We start from the raw sequence: 23,310 nt of genomic DNA on the forward strand, positions 1-23,310 counted from the left end.
GCTACACTATACTACACTACGCTACACTATACTACACTACACTATCCTACACTACACTATGCTACACTATACTACACTACGCTACACTATCCTACACTACACTACATTACAGAAAGTAATCCACTGTACCCAAGGCCAACTGTATTTAATCTCATGATTAAATCATAACGGCATATAGTCAAGATTTCAATACGTATTTTAGGGTATACAATTTGATCCATAACACTGGTTTTCAAAGTTATTGAGGAGCTAGAAAGAGGGGAATGGAGTAGGATGTTAAAATGCCACAAAACTTGCTGTCATTACCAAGATTCAGCTATTTGGGTTTTTTCTTTTAATAACTTTATTTTTTGTTGTTGTTGTGGAGAATATACACAGCAGAACATACACCAATTCAACAATTTCTACATGTGCAATTCAGTGACATTAATTACATTGTTCAAGTTGTGCAACCATTCTCACCCTCCTTGTCTGAGTTGTTCCTCCCCCATTAACATAAACTCACTGCCCCCTAAAGTTCCTATCTAATCTTTCGAGTGGCTGTTGTCAGTTTGATCCTATATACACAGATCTTTAAAGAGCATAAAGCTCAAGACAGACATTCTTTACTAGTTAAGCTAAAATATTATTTGATTTTAAGACTTCAGGGGATATTTTTGGTTTAAGGTTTAAAGATTATCTCAGGGCAATAGTTTTATGGGTTCATTGATCCTCCATGGCTCCAGAAAGTCTGGAGTCCATGAGAATTTGAAATTCTGTTCTTCATTTTCTCCCTTTTGATTGAGATTCTTCTATAGAATCTTTGATCAAAACATTCAGTAATGGTAGCCAAATATCATCCAGTTCTTCTGCTCTCATGGCAAAGAAGGTGGTTGTTCATCGAGGCAATTAGCCACACGTTACATATCTTCCACACATTCCATTTCTTCCTTTTATTCCTGACTCTCCTTCTTCCTCTTTTGCTCCAGGCAAATAGAGACCAATTGTTGTTAACTGTTTTTTCTTATATAAATGCTGCTTGGATTGTTGCAAACCTTTGGTCAATTTCCAAACTTCTAAAAAAGTTGGTTTTGGCAAGTTTTGCCCGTGTTCTCATTGCTTTTGTGAATTTTCAAAGCTCTTTATTCTGACATTCCAGAAGTCCTTCCTCCAAGTTCTAGAATTCTAGAGACCCTTATTCATCCCTCTTGCCCTTTCAGATCTGTTCCCTTCAGCAACCACAGCGGGGTGGACTCCTGGTGTAACTTCTCACCCTTGACTCGGACACTGGACAAATTTGCCATCTATGACGAATTCCTGCAGCTGACCCAGAACGGTACCCAGCTACAGAACTTCACCCTGGACAGGAACAGTGTCCTAGTGGATGGTAAGGCTCCCTGGTCACTGGGACTGGGGGTTGAGTGGGGTTTGACTCCCACACCTGGGGCCTTCCTTGGGAATCTAGAGGCCTGGGATGAGTCAGCATTGAACTTGCTTAGACCAGCAGGAGGTGGTATGGTCCTCCAGGCTTTACCCACCACTGAAGGACAGAATGGGGGTCCCTGGGTAGCACAAATGGTTTTCACTCAACTAGTAGCCGAAAGGTTGGCAATTCAAATCCACCCAGAAGTGCTACATAAGAAAGGCCTGGCGATCTACTTCTGTAAGATTACAGCCATTGAAAACCCTACTCTGAAACATATGGGGTCACCATGAGTTGGAATCAACTCAATGACAACAGGTTTTTATTTTTTTTTAATGGGACATAGGAAGTCTTTTTCTCTCTTAGCCAGCTGTGTGACTTCAGACTAGTCAGTTCCCCTCTCTGGGCTTCTGTTTCCTTATCACTACACTGCAAGACACTTTGCGAGATGGTCAGTGAGGGCCTCCCTCTAAGATGTGTCTGATCCATTCTTGACAGCTGTAATGGGATGGACCTATTCTCCCTTTCCAATGCCTCCAAGCTGGCTAAACCTTGCACATCCATATTTATTCATTCAAAAAATGGTTGTTGAGTGTCTACAATGTACAATATACCAGGAATATAGCAGGAGAGGAGGCCCTGGGTGATACAAATTGTCTGCTAACTGAAAGATTAGAGGTTCAAGTCTACCCAGAGGTGCCTTGGAAGAAAGACCTGGTGATCTTCTTCCAAAAATTAGCTATTGAAAGTCCTGTGGAGCACAGTTCTATTCTGACAGACATGGGTTGCCATGAGTTGGAGTCAACTTGATGGTAACTGGCTTTCTCTGCTTGTTCATTATTATATTCCAAGAACCCAATATTCTGCCTGGCACATAGTAAACACTCAAACATATATATTGAAGGAAAAAACAATTTCATATACGATCCCTTTTAGGTTGAATGTGAATAACAAATGGGATGGGAGCCTCCAATGCCCATGTGCAGTGTTCCTGGTTTTGAATTACTCTTGTACAAGAGGACATTTGTGATTCTCCAGAACAGGAGTCAGCAGATTTTTTTCTGTAAAGGACCAGATATGTTAGGCTTTGTGGGCCACATAGGTCTCTGTTACATCAACTAAAGGACTTACCAATTCTTTTAAAAAGTAAAAACCATTGTCAACACACAGGCTGTACAGAATCAGGCCACAGACCTGACTTGGCTCACAGGCTGTAGTTTGCCAAGTCCTGCTCCTGATCAACACTATCCAATAGAACTTTCTGCAGTGATGGAAATGTTCTGTCTATGCTGTCCACTACAGTAGCCACATGTGCCTATTGACCACTTTAAGTGTGGCTAATGTGATGGAGGTACTGGATTTTAAATTTTATTTGAATTTAACCTAAATTTAAAAAGCCACTTGTGGTTAGTCCTACCATATTGTACAGCACATCTATCTTAAGTTTGACCCAAAAGGGGTCTGTTGGGTGTAGTGGATGGTCAGGTGCAGCATGAGGAAGTGAGACTCATGCAGGAAGGCCAGAGGACAAACAGAAGTGAGTACTCACAGGTCCCAGAGAGGAAACTACAGTACACCTAGACACCAGGCCACACAGGGGCTGTACCCACGGACAAAGCAACAATAAGCTGGAACTGTAGGAGGGGGCTAGCAGGGTAGGGTCTCGGGGTAAGAATGTGCTGAAGTCTTATTAGTCAATTTAAAGGTTTCTAGGGCATTAATGCAGGAAAATGGAGAAATTTCATCACAAGAATCATACTGGACATGGCTGGGAAGGGCAAGGAGTAACTATGCCATTGAGAGACTGGGTTACAAGATAGTAACGGGTTTTTATCACAGGAGACTATATGGGGCATGCCAGAGAGGGCTGGTTAGAAGCCATAACTGTTGAGAGACTATGTGACAAGATAGGAATGGCTGTGTCAGAAACTAGGGGAAAGTGCAGCTAGGAAGAATGAACAGATGCTGAGGTGGCAAATTATGGAAGCCACAAATTGGCCTCATGACAACATCTTTAAGAAGTTGACTGAGGAGAGGCTATACAACAAGGGGACCTGCAATTCTTTCCCTACACCTGGTGGATGCCGTATCTCTCTACACTTAAGGAGTTTATGCTGTAGGTGAGAATAATAAGAGCAGGCAGTTGTCACTTTTAAATTCTTTGATGTGAATCTATACAGACCAGGAAGATAATCAGAAAAGACTTCCTGGAGGAAATTACATTGAAGATAAAACATGGAAGATGAGTATAAAACAACTAGGTAAAGTTTGATAAGGGGATGAATATGTTTCTAGGCAGAGGAATAGCTTTTGAGGGGGAATTTCCAAATTTAGAAAGACCCTGAAGGCTTCCCAACTTGTGATGACCCATTCTCCTCCCACCACCAGTTGGCCCAGCCCAATTTGGGTCTCCCATGCGCAGGGGTATGAATTTGATTTAATTTATCATACCCTTTTGGTGTGCTAATGGCCTTGTGATGCAAACTGAAGTATTAGGGGTAAAATATCAGAGCCCCCAAATATATAAAGCAAACATTAACAGAATTGAAGAGAGAAATAGAAGTTCTACATTAAAAGTTGGAGATTCCAATATACCACTTTCTATAATGGACAGAACATCTAGAAAGAAGATCAATAAGGATACACAGGACCTGAATGAATCAACTAGACCTAGCAGACATATCTAGAACACTCCACCCAACAATATACAGTCTTCTCTGGTACACATGGATCATTCTCCTGGATAGACCACATGTTAGGCCACAAGCAAGTCTCGATAGATTTTAAAAGACTGAAATCTTACAAAGTATATTCTCTGACCACAATAGACTGAAATTAGAAATTTAACAACAGAAGGTAAACTGAAAAATACACAAATATGTGTAAATTAAACAACCAGTGGGTCAAGGAAGAAATCAAGAGAGAAATCAGAAAAGAACTGAATGAAAATGAAAGCACAACATACTAACACTTATGGGATGCAGTGTAGGCAGTGCTCAGAGGGAAATTCATAACAGCAGATGCCTATATCAAAAAAGAAAAAAGATCTAGAATCAATAACCTAACCCTACAGCTTCAGGAACTAGAAAAAGAAGAGCAAACTAAGCCCAAAGCTACCAGAAGAAGGGAAATAACAAAGATCAGAGTAGAGGTCAATGAAATAGAGAATAGAAATATCATGATGTCTACTTGACTTTAACATTTCAGTGAAAATATTAGCTGGATTAAGTGTAGCAAAGATGTTAATAATTGTTCAGTCTAGACAGATGTTCATTATATGTTCCTTCTATTTTTCTGTATATTTGAAAAGTTTTATTTAAAAAAATAAAACACACACATATACACTCTCCATTTCATTTATTTTCAGGGTATTCTCCCAACAGACATGATGCCTTGACTAAGAATGCCGGTAAGTCTCAAAGGGGAGTCCCTGGGTGGTGCAAATGGTTAATGCATTTGGCTGCTAACTGAAAGGCTGAAGGTTCAAGTCCACCCAGAGGCACATCAGAATAAAGTCCCAAAGATCTACTTTCAAAAAATCAGCCAGTGAAAACCCTGTGACCCACATGGGGTCATACGAGTTCGAACTGACTCAATAGCAATTTTTTTTTAAGTCTCAAGCAGCCCCAACCCAAGGTAGGGAGGGGACATCCTGATGATGTGCCTGTCAAGAAGCACCATGCACACAGGGTCTCTGATGATAATAAGTGTTGGCTAACCCATGTGAAGGACTGATGAGGCACAGTGAAGGGATAGTAGGAGTTCTGGCCTGCTGGGGAGTCCACTCTTTTGGGGCTTCAGAGCCATGAGGTGATTGGGCCACCAAGCTCTCCTCTGTGGGTCCATGCCCATCCTCAGGCTCCCCAGGATCTGAGCAGAAGCCCTGGGAGAGATGACAGGAGGTGGATTACCCCAGCACTTTTGTCTCCTCAGACCTCCCCTTCTGGGCCATCATCCTCATCTGCTTGGCGGGACTCCTGGGACTCATCACCTGCCTGATCTGCTGTTTCCTTGTAAGTGAGGGAAGGTTGCTTGTTTTCTTATTATTGATTTGTAGAAATTCTTTATATATTCTGAACAAAAGTCCATTGATGGGTATATGCTTTGCAAATATTTTCTCCCAGTCTGTGGGTGGCTTGCGTTTTAATTTCTTAACATTAGTCATTAAAGAAATGAAAATTGAAGCCACAAGAAATACCACTACATGCAGGCAGGAATGGCTAAATTTAAAAAGACTGACTATAACAAGTGTTGGTGAGGATGTGAAGCAACTGGAACTCTCATATAGTGCTAGTGGAAAATAGCTTGGACATTTCTTTAAAAGTTACATACACCTCCCATATGACCGAGCCAAATCCACTACTAGGAATTCATCCAAAAGAAATTAAGGCATATGTCTATGCAAAGACTTGTACACAAATGTTCATAGCAGCTTTGTTTATAATAGCCCAAATCTGAAAACAATGCAAATATCATCAACAGGCAAATGGATAAACAAACTGATATATCCCTACAAGGTAATGGTATTCAGCAATAAAAAAGAATGAATTATTAATACATGCAACAAGATGGATAAACCTCAAAATAATTATGCTGAGTGAAAAGAGCTCATATTATATTATTCCTGTTCTTTTTTTTAATTCTAGAAAATACAAACTACTCTATAGTGACAGGAAGCAGATCAGTGGTTGCCTGGGAATAAAGACAAGTTTGGAGGGGAGAGTGCAGAGAAGGAGGAATTACAAAAGGATATGATTAAACTTTTAGATAATGGGCATGCATTATCTTGATTGTGGTGACGGTTCAACTGCAAAACTTATCTAACTGCTTACTTTAAATATGTGCAGTTTATTGTATGAAAATTATACATCAGTATAGCTTGGGAGGTGGGGGAGGAGACAGAGAGAGAATGAATATGAAGGGCTATCAGAGTCAGAAGGGAGGATGTGAGACTTTGGCTCACTTATTTTAAACACGTCATCAGGAAAGACCAATCACCAAACAAAAAAATCATGTTTGTTAAAGTAGAGGGTCAGTGAAAACCCTTAATAAGATGGATTGACAGAATAGCTGCAATAATGGACTCAAACATATCAGAGATCATGGAGATGGTGCAGGGTTGGGCAACATAAGGTTGCTGTGAGTCGGAGTCAACTGAATGGCAGCTAACATCAGAGGACAAAAAGGTAGAAAATCTGAGAATGAAACGGGTGAGAGAAGAAAGGGAAGAGGTTATTAAAAGAAGAAAGACAGAAAGGAAAAGAAGGACTGAGGGAGACAACTAAATGGAAAAACAGGAGGGAGAGAGACATAGGGAGCAGAAGACTCCTGTGGCTTTGGCCACATACTCACTCCTGCAGTTGCACATACTCAGGCAGCTGACCCATCCATTCTGATGCCCTCTCTCACCTTCACAGGTCACCACCTGCCTGCGGAAGAAGGAGGGAGAATACGAAGTACAGCGCCACCGCCTGGGCTATTACCTGCCACACCTAGATTTAAGGAAGCTCTAATGACTGGATCTGTTTGAGGCCCCTTCCCCCAGCCAGGGTCCAAGGAAGCTTGGCTGGAGCAAAATAAACCACATTGGTCAGACACAGCCTTTTGTGACTTGGCTCTGATTGGTTCATAGGAGACTAGAAGTCTCTTCCTTTCTTTAGTCCTGAAGGCACTGTTCTGTGGCTTCACACTATTTCATCCCTCAGGGACACCAGATCTATTGAAACTGGTACAGAAATTGCCCATCGTATAAAGTCAATGTCTCACTGCTCTGTGAGGTTTCCCTTCTTAATCACCCACTACATACCTCGCCTTGACTCCTATGCCAACCATCACTCCATCTGTGTTTCTCCCTCTCCCCACCTACTGCAGAAGCCCTGGCAGGCTCAAATTCCCCTTTCACTACTTCATTCCTTCATTCTCTGAAGCCCAGATTCACCAGGGCTCTCAGATCAGTCTGCCTAAGTGGCTGCTCACCCCATCATATGCCCTCCATGATGGGAAATAGGCCAAGAAGGAATGAGTGGGTCAGAAATTACTCTGCTTTTAACCTTGGGATTTGGGAGCTGAAATGTCTACGTATCTGGGAAACCTGAGTCCCAGAGTGATACCAAGGCTGTATAATGACAGTGTCTACTTTGGATGCAAAGGTGAATAAAACTCCAGGTGGGGGGCACATCTGAGGGAAAAGAAAGACGATTTTCCTTTCATCTTTCTCTGCGCTGAATCCAACCACAGTTATAGTAGAGGGTCCCCAACGAGCATCTCAAAGCCTCCAGCTGGGCTAGCTTGCCCTGCATTTGCTGGATGATTGCATTGTCTCCACACGTTTTGCAGACTACCACAGCCGAAGATACTTGAGGGCTAAGAGTTAAACTTTCCCTTATTCAAACTTATTTGGTGTGAGCGTCACATCTTCAGTCTTAAGCAGGGTCATTCTCCCAGAATGCACTCTCTGAAGATTATAATAATGATAATAATAGCTGTCAGTTATTGACTGCTTCAGATCCACTAAGCACCATGAATGATAAGCTCTACATGTTATCTATCTCAGTTACCTTCACCACCCTTGAGGGTTGTAGTCCCATTTTATAGATAAAGATATGGAGGCTCAGAAATATTAATAACTTAAAAGGAAGAAAAAATGACTTAGAACATAAATTATATACCTAGCCAAACTATCTGTCAAAGAGATAGACACTTTCAGACATACAGACTCAGAGTTTAACTTCCACAGGCCTTCAGTGAAAATACTAAAGAATGTACAGAGCAAGAAATGTGAACCCAGAAACATGTATTAGAGTGAAAAAACATAACTGGTGAAGAAAAGAGTGGAGGGGAGTGTATCTAAATTGGTATTATTTTTTAAATAAGATATTAAAACATGCTCTAACTAAAATTCCAGATGATCACCACATGGGAGAATAGAGAAAATAAGATTGAATTTTAAAAGAATTCATTTTTAGGGAGCTAGAAATACTATACTACTTTTTAACACATCACTCTCATAAACTGTTGAATCCATCAATCAAAATAAGTAAGGATAAAGAAGATTTGAATAATACAACAAGCTTGATCAGGCAAAGAGACAAACGGCGATATCGACAATGTTCTCCATTGATATCAGGACCCCACAAATAGCATGTCAATTTTTATTAATCACATTTGAAGCCCATATAGGTCTAATAAATAAGAGAAAGTCTGGTATCTCATTAAATGAAACTTTTCAATCTCTGCATTGACATACAACAAATAACAGAAAAATAAAGAAATAGAGATAGGTACTATTTAAGAACATAGGTATAAAAGTCCTTTCATGAAATATTTTGGAATCTATTGGAATAATACACAAAAAGGATAATCCATTCTGATTTCTTGTCGTTAGCTGTCATCAAGTTGGCCTCACCTCGTGGTGATCCAGTGCACAACGGGATCAGACCATTGTGATACACAGACTTTGCACTGGCTGATTTTCGGAAGTAGATCAGCAGGTTTTCTTCCTACTCCTTAGTGTGGAAACTCTGCAGAACCCTGCTGAGCAACATAGCAACACACAAGCCTCCAATGACGGGGGAATTGAACCCAGGTCTCCCACATGAAAGGCGAGAATTTTACCGCTGAACCACCACTGCCCCATCCATTCTGACTACCCGTTACCCATTGCCATTGAGTCGATTCCGACCAGATTTTATTCTCGACTGTAAGGACAAAACACTGAATAATTCCATGACTTTGACAACTCCCTATTGACTTTAAAATACAAACAAATACAAACAGTAAATGAAAATGGTGCTATAACATGAAAAGGAAAGATTTCTGTCCTCACCTGAAATCCACTCTCTCATCTCAAAAAAAAATCAGTTTATATTTTCTTCTGTCATGCAAAGTGGTTTAATAAAGCAGAGTGTTGTGGATTAGACTGTGTCCCTCCCCCCAAAAAAATAAGTATTGAAATCTTAACCCCTATACCAGTGCCCTGGTGGGGTAGTGTTTAAGAGCTAACCGAAACGTCAGCAGTTCAAATCCACCAGCCGCTCCTTGGAAACCCTATGGGGCAGTTTCACTCTGTCCTATAGGGTCACTATGAGTCAGAACCGACTCAACAGCACCTAATAACAACAACAAATACTAGTGGAAAGGAGCCCTGGTAGTGCCATGGTTAAGTGCTGGCCTACTAACAGCAAAGTCTGTTCAAACCTACCAAGCAGCTCCATGGCAGAAAAGACCTGGCGATCTGTTCCCATAAAGATTACAGCCTAGGAAACCCTCTGGGGGCAGTTCTACTCTATCCTATAGAGTTGTTATGAGTTTGAACTGACTGAGCAAACAACAACATACCTGTGGATGTAATCCCATTTGAGAATAGGGTTTTCCTTGTTATGTTAATGAGGCCATATCAGTATAAAAACGAAACCCAAAACCAAACCCGTTGTCGATTCTGACTCATTGCAACCCTACAGGACAGAGTAGAACTGCCCCACACGGTTTCCAAGGAGCGCCTGGTGGATTCAAACTGTCTACCTTTTGGTTAGCAGCCATAGATAGCTCTTAACCATTACGCCATCAGGGTTTGGGTGTCCTAAACCTAATCACCTCTGAGATATTAAAAAAGTAGATTAGACACAGAAGCAAGCAGAAACCTGGGAAGGGAGATCTAATGAAGGAACACTCAGCCTACCTACAAGGAAGAAATAGATATGGCTGAGACCTCTATTTGGACTTTTAGCTCCCAGAATTGTGAGAAAATAAATTTCTGTTCTTTAAAGTCACCCATTTGTGGTATTTTTGTTACAGCAGCCCTAAGAAACTAAGACACAGAGTAATGATATATTTTCGTTTCAATAGTTCAAAGCAAGAAAACATTATGGACACTCCAATGATACTAATAAAGTACTGAGCTCCATTTCATCTGTGCTGTCTTCTCTTTCCATATCAGTATAGGGTGTGTCCTAAATCTAACTACCTCTGAGATGTAAAAAGAACAGATTAGATGCAGAAGTGAGCACAAACCCGGGAAGGCAGATGTAACCAAGAAATGCCCAGGCTGCCAACAAGGAAGGAATCGACACAGCTGACTAAGAGCTTAAAATCTGAAGCACTTAGTTCGCGGAAAGCTATGGCTTATAGCTAGAGCCCTGACCCCACCCTGAGATTTGATATAGAATCTAAAAATCCATTTTACCGCTTTGTTAAGTTATTCCTTTAATGCTTACTTGACATGACAAAGGCTTCTACCTAAAGTACAGGCCAGAATCTCTCTTGGCCTCTTGACCATTGTTCAGAACTTAGTTCTACTTTAAAAAATGTTTTACAATTTGCTCTTACTAAAACTTGGGATAGTCTGTTAAAGTATCAACCAATCAGATACATCTATTAACTCATTGTGGCTTCTTTGCTAAAGCTACTTAACGTTTTAGTATATTCATAGTTTTTCCTGTAATTCCTATCAATACGTATAATTTTTACTATAACTGTTTAACAAGTATATAATCAGAGTGTGATTATTGCAGTGTTCATTAATTTTCCTGTAAGTGCTTAACATGGCTTAGTTCCTCTTTTAACCCTTTAAAAAGGCTTGTGGGATAGTTCCACCCCAGACTACTTGGTTTCGTTTTGGTAGACCAGGTAGTTCCCCAACTGCAATTGTGTTCAGCCTTAATAAACGTCTTTGCTTTTAAAATTTCAGACAAGTGTCCAAGTCATTTTGCTCATTCACATAGCCAAGATCTCTATTTGGACTTTTAGCCTCCAGAACTGTTAGAAAATAAATCTATGTTCTTTAAAGCCACCCATTAGAGGTATTTTTGTTACAGTAGCACTAAGAAACTAAGACACAGAGTAATGGTATATTTTAAAGTTTCAAGAGTTCAAAGCAAGAAAACATTGTGGACACTCCAATGACACTAATAAAGTGCCAAGCTCCATTTCATCTGTGCTATCTTCTCTTTCTTTTCTTAATGTTTTTTAGGACATCCTTCTTGGCCTCTCACTTTCTCTGCTTCGCTAGCAAGTCTGTCTGCAGTCAGTGCTATTGCCAATCTCTCCCTTGCCGTCTTCACTTTCCTTTCCTGTTTCCTAATATCTTCATCGGTTACCAGAAATGGTTTGCAGAGGAGCTGTGAGATATCAAGACCTGATCCTGGGATCATCTTCACCAAGTCTGAAGATGGGCCAGGGGTGGGCATGGAGATGGAGTGCAGATCACCAGCAAGAGCCTGGGGTAGGGATTCACCTGTGTAACTACGTGCAGTCTTTTGCAAGGCTTTGACAAGATCCAAAGTACTTAGAAGTTCCCCCGCACTGCTGTAGGCCTGGAGTCCTTGCAGTCTCTTCTGCCAACAGACCTGCTGGGGCTTGTCCAAATTCTCCTCCCATTGATGGCACCTGACTTCACTGCCAGGATGGGAAGTAATTCTAGTAACTCGTCTCTTGAATACATAACTGGACATCCTCCAAGGAATTGAGATGTTTAAACCAGGTTTTGGCTTGGCTTGGGTTACACAATCACGTTGCTTCCTCTGTGAAGTCTGGACCATCATACTTCTTTTCCTCTTATCCTATAAATTGTGAAATTGGATCAAAATGTAAATGAAGCCTGCCTCCTATGGGCAATTATCTTGGCTCATTTGGACTGCTACCCTTCCTCTCTCTTAAGGATAAGTATGACCTACATCCTGGGGTGTCATCAAGCAATCAAGCAGATGAGTCAAGAACAGAAAGCTCAAAGCCAATATTCTAGGCCTTCTCCAGATCATTTCTCCTATACCATCCTGTAAAACTCCCTTCTTATTTGAAAATGATTTTTTTTTCTTTTTGTCCTTGTCACTTTCACCTGCACAAGTCCTTGTATTTCTACTCATGACACAAGGTCCCCGGTCTTTATCTAAGTCCCAAATCCTGTTTTATTTTACTAGTCTTTTACTAATCCATTCACCACTTCGTTTTCATAGCTCATTTAGAGCCTAAATATTGAATAGTGAAATTATCAGCTGCCCTATCCGTAGTGACTCACGCCCATGTCCCAGATGTTTTCATTAAACCCAAGTGCTCATGCTCAAGACTAAATAATTCAGAAAACTTATTAACTCACGACAAATTTCTGAGTTACAGCTTTTTTTAACCCACACAATAGATACTTGTTCCTCAAGATCAAAGTTACAACAGTCCATATCCTCAACTTACTTTCTTCCATCTTTTCTCTTCCTATTTCTATCCATCTTGGATACCATCATCCATGATCTCAATCATTTCCTTGGAATAACCCCAAATTCCTTACCTTTCATCATATCTGCCTTATAAAACTTCAAACCTGGAAGATTCCAATTATCTGCCATGCCATGGTTACTGCTGGTCTTACTATAACTACTGAAGAAAAAGCACACAACATAATATTTTGGTACCACCATAAACACAAGTAGAGGGTCATCGAAAAAGAGGAAGACCCTCAATGAGATGGACTGACACAGTGGCTGCAACAATGGGCTCAAGCATAACAATGATTGTTAGGATGGCGCAGGACCGGGCAGTGTTTCATTCTGTTGTACACAGGGTCGCTATGAGTCAGAACCAACTCAATGGCACTTAACAACAACAACATAAACACAAAATCATCAGCATCACCTGGGAACCATTTATGATGCCTGGAAATTTTACTTTCATTTTATTTGTTGGTGTATTTATTTGAGAGACTAAATGAACCAATGGACAATGGCCAGACCACATAAAAACAGAACTCTGATCCACTATCTGCTCTACCAGCCTAGGATGTCAAGCCACTATCTGCAGCTACCAGTCCAGGAAGCCAAACAACAATCCCTGTAACAACGGGCCCAAAATGGCCAGATCTTCATAAGTAACCTACAGCTTCCTTAATTTTTGTCCCTGCTTCCAACTTAGGACCAACCAGAGAAAGCCAAATATACCCTCCAAAACAATCAACATAAAATGCACTGTGTGTAGTTAGCCCACTTTCAGCTTCCCCATGCCAACAGCTTCTGGTCAGCGCATACCTGAAGCCTTCCCTTGTTTCCACTTTATAGCTTTCCCACTTTACTTTCTGCCTTTGAGTCTCTGCCAAACTTAAGTGATGGTGTCTGACTCCCTTGCTACAGCAAGCTCTGAATACCTAAACTTTATTTGTTCTTAGATGGGTGTTTTTTTGTTGCTTGTTTTTTGTTCCATTTCCACTTCTTTTTTCCCAAAGCCTGTTTCAAAATTTCTTCACTCTTCACATACGAACATAATTTCCCTTAACTTGCCTGATACTTCAACAAGAAATTGCAAACTACTGGGTTTAAATTTTACTGTCTGGTTGCCAAATCTGCAAATACCTCTGATAGGCTTCTATTGTCTCCAAATTTCCTCTAACTATATTCAAAAAGATATCTTTAATCCTCCAGTGGTGGTCTGGGCCTCAGCCCTTTTCCCTTCTTAGTAACCTTATGCTCCCAACATTCCCGTGTAGCACCTGTATTTTCAATCTCTCTTTTTCTACTGAATCCTTCCTTCAACATTTATATACATTCATATCTCTCCCAACTATACAAAAATCCCTCACCTAGCCTTCCTAGGACCCTCCTAAACCACTGCTCTTTGTACTCCTTCCTTTTAGCTGTGAACCACTGAGAAAGGGTCATCTATATCATATGTCTCTGTCCACTCACCTCCAACCAACTCCTCAGACCACTCCAAACTTCCTTCTGCCTTCACAATTCTATGGATGCTTCCCTTGATAGGTCACAATGACCTTATTGTTACCAGATCCAATAGGAGCTTTTCATTATTTATCTGACATGACCTTTAGGTGCAAAACTTTTAAGTATGTATGTTTGAAACAACTTTGATATGTGTATCTTCTTTCACAGCTGTGAATCTTATAAAATCTAAATACAGAGCAGGTATATCTGATAAGTCAGCTAAAGAACTGAGAAGTGCTCTACGTGGAAAAGACAAACTGGATTTCTGGAACTCAGCACACACACACAAAAAGAACATAAAGTATCTCATTACTAATTTTTACGTTGATTGCATGTACAAATGATAATAAATTTGGACACAATGTGTTAAATATACTATTAAAATTAGTTTCACCTGTTTTTTTTTGTTTTTTTGTTGTTTTTTTAACTTTTCGTGTGATTACTAGAAAATTTAAACTTACATAATGTAGAGTGCGTAATACCACTATTACGCAGCACTAGTCCAAGACATGTATCAAAGAGAAAAATTAATAGCAGACATCTTACTTTGATTTTAAGGTTTTCTTACCCAAGAAACCAAATATTCATTATAGAGAAATTCTTGACCAAAATTAATCCTGCCAGCTGCTTTTCTTTCACCCAAAGATACTTGTTCCTCAAGATCAAAGTTACAACAGTCCATATCCTCAACTTACTTTCTTCCATCTTTTCTCTTCCTATTTCTATCCATCTTGGATACCATCATCCATGATCTTAATCATTTCCTTGGAATAGCCCCAAATTCCTTACCTTTCATCATATCTGCCTTATAAAACTTCAAACCTGGAAGATTCCAATTATCTGCCATGCCATGGTTACTGCAAATCTTTTCTTTCTTTTTGGAAGCCAGACTTACTAAATTTGAATTTCAAAAGATATGGCTGAGTGGAGGGGCAGAGACCATCTTGTGACCTGGTTATCTATTGATCTCAGTAAAAGAGGGCAGGATTCAGTAAACCAAGTTAAGATCAGCCAGTGGTTGATTTTCTATATTTCTCCCTCCTCTTCTCTTTATAAGCTTCATTGTACCTAGCTGCTTGGAGCCATTTGCTTTTTCTGGAATCAAAATGGTCTCCCACCTCCCTGTATGCATGCAGTGGAGCCCTGGTGGTGCAATGGTTAAGCGCTCAACTGCTAACCAAAAGCTTGGTGTTTCAAACCCACTAGTGGCTCTGTGGGAGAAAGATGTGGCAGTCTGCTTCTGTAAAGATTGCAGCCTTGGAAACCCCTGTCCTTTATGGTCACTATGAGCTGGAACTGACTCAACGGCTATGGGTGGTGAGTGGATATGCATATAGAATAACTGTTCAGAGTAAGTCTTATGTTCAAATTTTGTTGAGTTTTTTAAACACATGAATGAAAACTAAGCCTACACAAAGTGGTCAGGGGAGAAAATTCCCAAGGAAAGGTGTCTTCCTCCCCACTCCCACATCAAGATGCAGCAACCATACACACAAACACATAAATACATACATACATAAACACACACACACTTACAAAACCAAACATCATTCCACAGTCCACTACTGTTTCTCAAATGCCATGAAGTTGCACTCCTGTATAGTTCTAACTGCGTTGATCTTGAGAGAGAAGCCGAATATTGACATAATTTACTGGTTTGGGAAAAGCCAAAACCAGAGACAAAGAGTCAAGACCAATGGCAGATCTCTAGATCCACTGGTAGCTGAGGTCCTCATTCTGGCCCCACAGACAGCCCTGCAGCTCACATTCAGCAAGGTGATCCTCATGGTTGGCCCTGAGCATGCCCTGATGACATCAGAGGGTCTTCGGTTTGCTGTCCAGGCCCAGTGGCCCCTGCCCACCACTGACGATACCACCAGGGAGATCAAATTGAAGATGGATCTGATTCAGCCAAGAAAGCTTGGAACGTGAGTCTCCCACATGTACAAGAGGAGATGGCTCCCTAATGCTGCCAGACCCCAATGGGACCCTCCAGAAAACCCTTTTCATGGGATCAGCCCTTCTGCCCTAAGAACCTCCTTCAACCCACACTTCTATTTTCCCCTCAACCCTATCCCCTGCCACTACACCTAGTCCAGAAATGCGTTTGTGGCTGGCCAACTTCAGCTTAGACCTCCACGGTCTGGGGTCCATATCCAGCTCTGCACTCCAACCTCTGCCTTCCTCACCATTCAGGGTCCCAAACCTCCTACAGGGGCCATCACAGGCCTCCTAACAGTGTCCAAAAATGTCTCTTCCAGAGGTGAATGACCTCAAGTGGCACCCTCGCCACATCCAGGATTGATCAAGTGCTTAGTCTGTGTGTACTCTACAATCAAGAAACAGAAACACGCCGCTCATAAATTTTGGGCAATGGCACCTTCTTAGGTATGTCCCAGGATCATCCATAACTCTGGACATCAGGCAATCTATGATGCTACAGATGCTGCAGGAAAGGGAAGAACTGCTAGGAATTCAGACAAAATGCTCCTGTACTCATATGGCAGATGCTCTTTCTTGAAAATTCTCATCCTTATCCAACTACATGGGTCTAACCACACTCAGCCAACTCGCTACTGCCTCTATGTGAAAGTTCTGCTCCCAGCACTAGTTCACCTGAAATTATCTTGTTATTGTTGTTGTTAGGTGCCGTTGAGTTGGTTCCAACTCATAGCCACCCTACAGGACAGAGTAGAACGGCCCCATAAAGTTTCCAAGGAGCAGCTGGTAGATTTGAACTGCCGAACTTTTCGTTAACAGCTGAGCTCTTAACCGCTATGCCACTTACAGGGTAATTATCTTATAGGGTTTTTTGTTGTGGTGGTGGTTGTGAATAAGTGTCTAATGATTGGTGAATTATTTGGAAAACATAACATTAAATCCTAACTCCATAATCCCAAATATATTTCCAATATTAAATGTGGAACAAGAGGCCATGCTATCAGAAGAAAACATGGATAAATGTATAGATAATATAAATTTATACACAGATATACTGTAAGAAAGTAAATTTCTTTCTGAATATGCAGTTTGTGCTGAAAATAAGAGAAAAAAAGATGGCTAATTGGACCCAAAATGGAAAAACTCTGAATTAAGAAATGTGCCATGCAGAAAATTAACAGGCAAGAAAATCTATTTGACTGATAAAAATTTTTCTGTTTCATACATAAATTCCTGATAATAAATCATAGAAAGATTAATCCACCACCTGTCTGTCAGACTGTTGTACTGTGGTGGCTTGTGTGTTGCTGTGATGCTGGAAGCTATGCCACCGGTATACCAAATGCCAGCAGATCACCCATGGTGGGCAGGATTCAATGGATGCTGATAAGTCTTCTGACACCTAGTGCAAGGATTTCAGGTGCAGCTACAAACTTAGAGGAAACAGTTTCCAAAACTGCCCTCACTTTTGATACCAACAGCAAATTTAGGCATTCCAAAAACCAACTCAGGCCTAATAATTTTCTAGAAAGTCTCACAGAACTCACTGAAAGCTGTTACACTCACAAGCACAGTTTATTACAATGAAAGGATACAAATCAAAATTATACTTCTTATAGAAAAACAACTATATTTGTCTGAGTTTCTACATTTATTCATTACCCCCTTAATCTACTGCCATTTGTACCTTGTGATAAATTTGTGGATTTTTACAGCATAGAATTAACTGATGGCTGACAAGGATCTGTTCTTCCTCAGTCCGGCAATTTTTCATTGGTATTACATCCTGAGGAGGCCTTAACTCAGTCTCCCAATACATTTTTAAGTTTCTTTTGTATTTTTATTTTTTGGTGAAAATATACACCGCAAAACAAATACCAATTCAACAATTTCTACATGTAAAATTCAGTGACATTGATTATATTCTTCAAGCTGTACAACCATCTCGCTATGCTTTTCTAAATTATTCTATGATCATTAACATAAACACTGCTCACTAAAGGTCTCATCTAACCTTTTGAGTTGCTGTTGTCATTTTGACTATATAGATCATTCTTTAAAGAACACCATGCTCAAAGCAAACATCTTTTACTAATTAAGCTCAACTAATTTTTGTTTTAAAGATGACTTCAGGGGATCATTTAGGTTAAAACTTTAAAGATTAACTCAGGACGATGGTTTTTGTGGGGGGTCATCCAGCCTCAATAAGAGTTTCAAATTCTGTTTAACATTTCCCCCTTTTGATCAGGATTCTTCTATAGAGTCTTTGATCAAAATGTTCAGTAATGGTAGCTGGGCACCATCCAGTTCTGGGAGAGTGGCAAAGGAAGCAGCTGTTCATAGTCTTTAGCCTTAAGCCCCAGTTTTTTGCTCCACCTAGGGCTGTTGTTGCATGTAAACGCTGAACAATGAATAAAGAAGCCTGAAGAAGAATGGATGCATTTGAACTATGGTGTTGGCAAAGAATATTGAATATACCATGGATTGCCCGAAAAACAAACATATCTGTCTTGGAAAAAGTACAGGCAGAATGCTCCTTAGAAATAAGCATGGTGAGACTTCGTCCCACATACTTTGGACATGTTTTCAGGAGGGACCAGTTCCTGGAGAAGGACATCATGCTTGGTAAATTAGAGGGCCAGAGAAAAAAAGGAAAACCCTCAACAAGATGGATTGACACAGTGGCTGAAACAGTGGGCTCAAGCATAACAACAATTGTGAGCATGGCACAGGACTGGGCAGTGTTTCATTTGCTGTACACTGGGTCGCTAGGAGTCAGAACTGACTTGATGGCACCTAAAAACAATAACAAGGCTGCTGCGCAAAGAATTTGTTCATACCATCAACCCAGCTTCTATCCCGTACCATTTGAAAGTAATGACTTGTGTGGACTCAGGCAATCTTATTGGTTCCCATTTGACGTGTCCAATCAATATGGGCAGAAGGGCAGAATTACATGCTTTCTCTTTTACAATGCTAGATAGGAGAAACGTTCCCCAGTCAGACACAATATCCATCCCCATAATACATTCAGGTAAAGGCAACAGCCACTTTCCATAAAGGCTGTTCAAACTTTCCAATGTATCATCCAAACTTTCATCTTAATCTCATTACCCATTCCATTTCTATATCGTTCCAGTCTTCCTGTACCCACCATTAGGACATAACCAACAGGCTTTTGTTGTTGTTGTTGTTGTTGCTGAGAATATACACAGCAAAACATACACTAATTCAACTGTTTCTATGTGTATAAGTCAGTGACACTGATTACATTCTTCAAGTTGTGCAACCATTCTCCTGCTTTCTGAGTTGTTCCTCCCCCATTAACATAAACTCACTGCCCCGTAAGGTTCCTATCTAAGCTTTCGAGTTGCTGTTGCCCCTATATGATCCCATATAGATAACTCTTAAAACAGCATAATGCTCAAAGCAGATACTTACTAGTTAAGCTAAACTGTTGTTTGGTTTTAAGAAGATTTTAGGGGATACATTTGGTTTAGCTATTAAAGGCATCTCAGGGCAGTAGTTTCAGGGGTTCATCTAGCCCCCTTGGCTCCAGAAAGTCTGGAGACTATGAGAATTTGAAATTCTGTTCTGCGTTTTTCCATTTTTGATCAGAATTCTTCTATAGGATCCTTGATCAAAATGGTCAGTAAAGGTAGCTGAGCACCATATAGTTCCTCTGGTCTCATGGCGAAGGAGGCAGTTGTTCATGCAGGCAAATAGCCACACATTCCATAGCATCCTCCTATTACTGACTCCTTCCTCATTGCTCCAGGCCAACAGAGACCAATTTTCATGCCATGGCTGGCTGCTTCCAAGTTTTTAAGACCCCAGGCATTACCCAACAAACTGGAGGTAGAACAGAAACACTAAACACATTATTAGGCCAGCTAAGTGGGACGTCCCATGAAACCATGACCCTTAACCTCCAATCCAAGGACCCAAACCCCATCAGGCTTTTGGTCCTACATAAGAAGTCTCAGCAACTGCCCTTTTTTTTTTTTGTACTTATATATATATCTGTTAAAAATGTATTCTTTTTTAATATTGTACAATATATATAAAATTTGCCATTTGAATCATTTCTAAGTGTACAATTCTGTGGCATTAACTAGATTCACAGTGTCGTATAATCATTACCACTTTCTATTTGCAAAATTATCACCCGAAATAGAAATTCTATACCATTCAGAAATAACTCCCATTATTCTGTTCCCCAGCCCTGGTATCCTCTAACCTACTTTCTGTCTCTATGAATTTGCCTATTCTAGATAGTTCATATAAGCATGTTTCACTTAGCATAATGTTTTTAGAATCTACCAATATTGTATTATGTATCAGAATTTCATATCTTTTTGACTGAACAATATTCCATTGTATGCATATACCACATTTTGTTTATCCACTCATCTATTAATGAACACTTGGGTTATACCTTTTGGCTATTGTGAATGCTGCTGCAATGAATACTGGTTTACAAGTCACTCTTTGAGTCTGTTTTCAATTCCTTTGGTATATACCTAGGAGTGGAAGTGGTGGGTCACATGATCTGTTTACCTTTTTGATCAAGCACCAATGTGTTTTCCACAGCAGCTGCACCATTTTACATTTCCACTAGCAATGTACAAGTGTTCAAACTTCTCCACATTCTTGACAACACCTGTTACTTTTCATATGTAAAAATTCTTGTTATACCCATCCTATTAGGTATGAAATGATATCTCATTTTGGTTTTAATTTGCAAATTTGCATTTCCCTAATGACCAAGAAGCACTATTTCTGATGCTTCTTGGTTTTTTGTATACCTTCTTTACAGAAATATCTATTCAAGTCCTTTGCTCATTTTTAAATTGGTGCATTGGTCTTTTGTTCTTGAGTTTTAGAAATTCTGTACATATTCTGGATCTTATACCCTTATCGGTTATATGACTTGCAAATATTTTCTCCTATTCTATAGGTTGTCTTTTTAATTTCTTGGTAGTGCCTTTTTTTTTTTTAAGAACAACTTTATTTTTTTAAGGATTTTCTTTACCTTTCTTATTGCTGTAAAAATATACACAACCATTTGTCAATTCAGCATCTTCACGTATACAATTCATTGACACCAGTTACGTCAATCATGTTGTGCAACTGTCACCTGTATCCAACGCCAAATTGTCCACCACCATAAACAGAACCTCAATGCTTCCTAAACGATGGAGAAAATTTGTAATTTCAATGTAATCCATTTTTTCAATTTTTTATTTTGTTCTTTATGCTTTTGTGAAACGTGAATATCCATTGCCAAATCCCTATAGTCTCTTCTAAGAATGTTATGACTCTGTTATATTTAGTTAATGGATTATTCTGAGTTATTTTTATATGGTGTGAGGTAGAAGTTGAACTTCATTCTCTTGCATGTGGAAATCCAATTATCTTTGTACCATTTGTTAAAGAGACTCTTCTTTGCCCACTGAATGGATTTGGTGTCTTTGTTGAAAATGAATTGACCATATGTGATTGGGTTTATTTGAAGAGTTTCGATTCCATTTTTTTGGTCTACATGTCTATTCATATGCCAATACCACATACTTTTGATTACTGCAGCTTTGCAGTTGTTTTGAAGTTGGGAAGTGTGAGTCATCTGATTTTGATCCCTGTGTCTGAAGATTATTTCGGCTATTCAGGGCCCCTGGAGATTCAAGATGAGCTACAGTTTTGGATTTTCATTTCTGTAAAAATGGCTTTTGGAATTTTCATTGGGATAGTACTGAATCTGTAGATTAATTTGGTAGAATTGCCACGTGGACAATATTAAGTCTTCCATTCCATGAACACAGTATGTCTTTACATTTATTTAGTTCTTCTTGAATTTCCTTCAGCAATATTTTGTAGTTTTCAGCATAGAAGCTTTTTTAAAAAATTTATTCCTAAGTATTTTCTTTTTTAGACGCTATTGGAAAAAGAATGGTGTTCTAGATTTCTCTTTTGATTGTTGTGTATGTTTATTTTTCTTGAATTTGTTTAGTTTCTTAGATTTGTACATTCAAATCTATCATCAAATTTTGGAACTTTTCAGTCATTATTTCTTCAGGTATGATTTTTATCACTTTCTCTCCCTCTTCTCCTTCTGGGGTACCAGTGCTGGTCATCTTGATTGTGTCTAGCAGGTCTCATAGGCTTTCTTTACTTTTCTTCATTTGCTTTTTTTTTTTTGCTCTTGAGACTCAGTAATTTCAATTGCCCTTTTTTCCAACTTTGCTGATAGTTTCTTCTTCCAGCTGAAATCTTTCCATCCACTAGTGGGTTTTTATTTCAGTGATGGTACTTTAAAGCTCCTGAATTTTTGTTTGGTTTCGTTTTCTACTTTCTATCTCTTTATTAGTATTCTCTTTTCTTTCATACATTGTTTTCCCGGTTTCCTTATTTCTCTATGTTTTCCTTTGGCTCTTTATGCATATTTCGAAGTTTTTGTCTAGTAAGTCTTGATGTGTGGACTGGAACATTTTCTGTCAATTTATTTTGTTCCTTTGAATGGAACAAATTTTCTTTCTTGTATATGTTGTGATTTTTAAAAAAACAGGACATTTTAATACTATAAAGTAGTAACTCTGGAAATCATATTATGCCCTTTTCCCTGTTTTTGTTTTTCAATTCCGGAAGGTTATATTAGTGTATTTGCTTAGTGACTTTTCCCAGTTTTGCAAAGAATGTATTCTTGTTTATATGTGGTCACTGAATTATCTGTTGCTTAGCTTGTGTTCAGCTAGAGTTTTCTTTCCACACTTTAAATGTATCACTCCATTCTCTTCTTTCTTGCATGGTTTCTGGGGAGGTCTGATTAATTCTAATCCTTATTCCTTTACAGGTATAGTGTTTTTGGTTTGAAATTTTTCCCTCTTATTTAAATATTTTATCTTTGTGTAATTATCTGCACTTTCAATATGATATGCCTAGGTTTAGATGTTTTGGTATTTATCCTGCTTGGTGTTTCTGGCTCCTAGATCTGTGATTTGGTATCTGGCAACAATTTAGATAATAGTCCAACATTAAAACTTCAAATATTTCTTCTGTTCCTTTCACTCTTCTCCTTCTGGTATTCCCTCTGTGAGTATGTTACACCTTTTGCAATTGTCCCACCTTTCTTACATATTCTATTCCACTCTTTTCAGTCATTTTCTTTTCAATTTGACAAGTTTCCACTGACAAATCTCCAACCTTATTTTTTTCCTTGAACACGTGCAATCTACTAGTGAACCAATCAATGCCATTTTTCATTTCTGTTACTGT

At 39.5% G+C, this 23,310-nt stretch overlaps 2 protein-coding genes across 2 annotated transcripts in view; one reads left to right on the forward strand and one right to left on the reverse strand.

The window, feature by feature from the left end:
• The window catches only part of LOC101356310 (mucin-16-like), a 139,859-nt gene extending 132,944 nt beyond the window's left edge, over positions 1 to 6,915 (forward strand). The window contains 4 exon segments of the mRNA XM_023733070.1: positions 1,200 to 1,366; positions 4,770 to 4,811; positions 5,336 to 5,415; positions 6,820 to 6,915. Of these exon segments, the coding sequence (XP_023588838.1) occupies positions 1,200 to 1,366; positions 4,770 to 4,811; positions 5,336 to 5,415; positions 6,820 to 6,915 (385 nt within the window).
• Positions 6,916 to 11,355: 4,440 nt separating this feature from the next.
• LOC101356554 (methyl-CpG-binding domain protein 3-like 1) lies at positions 11,356 to 11,937 on the reverse strand. Its single transcript, XM_004378579.1, has one exon. The coding sequence runs from the start codon at positions 11,935 to 11,937 to the stop codon at positions 11,356 to 11,358; it is 582 nt and encodes a 193-aa protein (XP_004378636.1).
• Between the last annotated feature and the right edge of the window lie 11,373 nt (positions 11,938 to 23,310).

This window comes from Trichechus manatus, unplaced genomic scaffold (assembly GCF_000243295.1).
Source record: "Trichechus manatus latirostris isolate Lorelei unplaced genomic scaffold, TriManLat1.0 scaffold00057, whole genome shotgun sequence".
Taxonomy (NCBI): domain Eukaryota; kingdom Metazoa; phylum Chordata; class Mammalia; order Sirenia; family Trichechidae; genus Trichechus; species Trichechus manatus.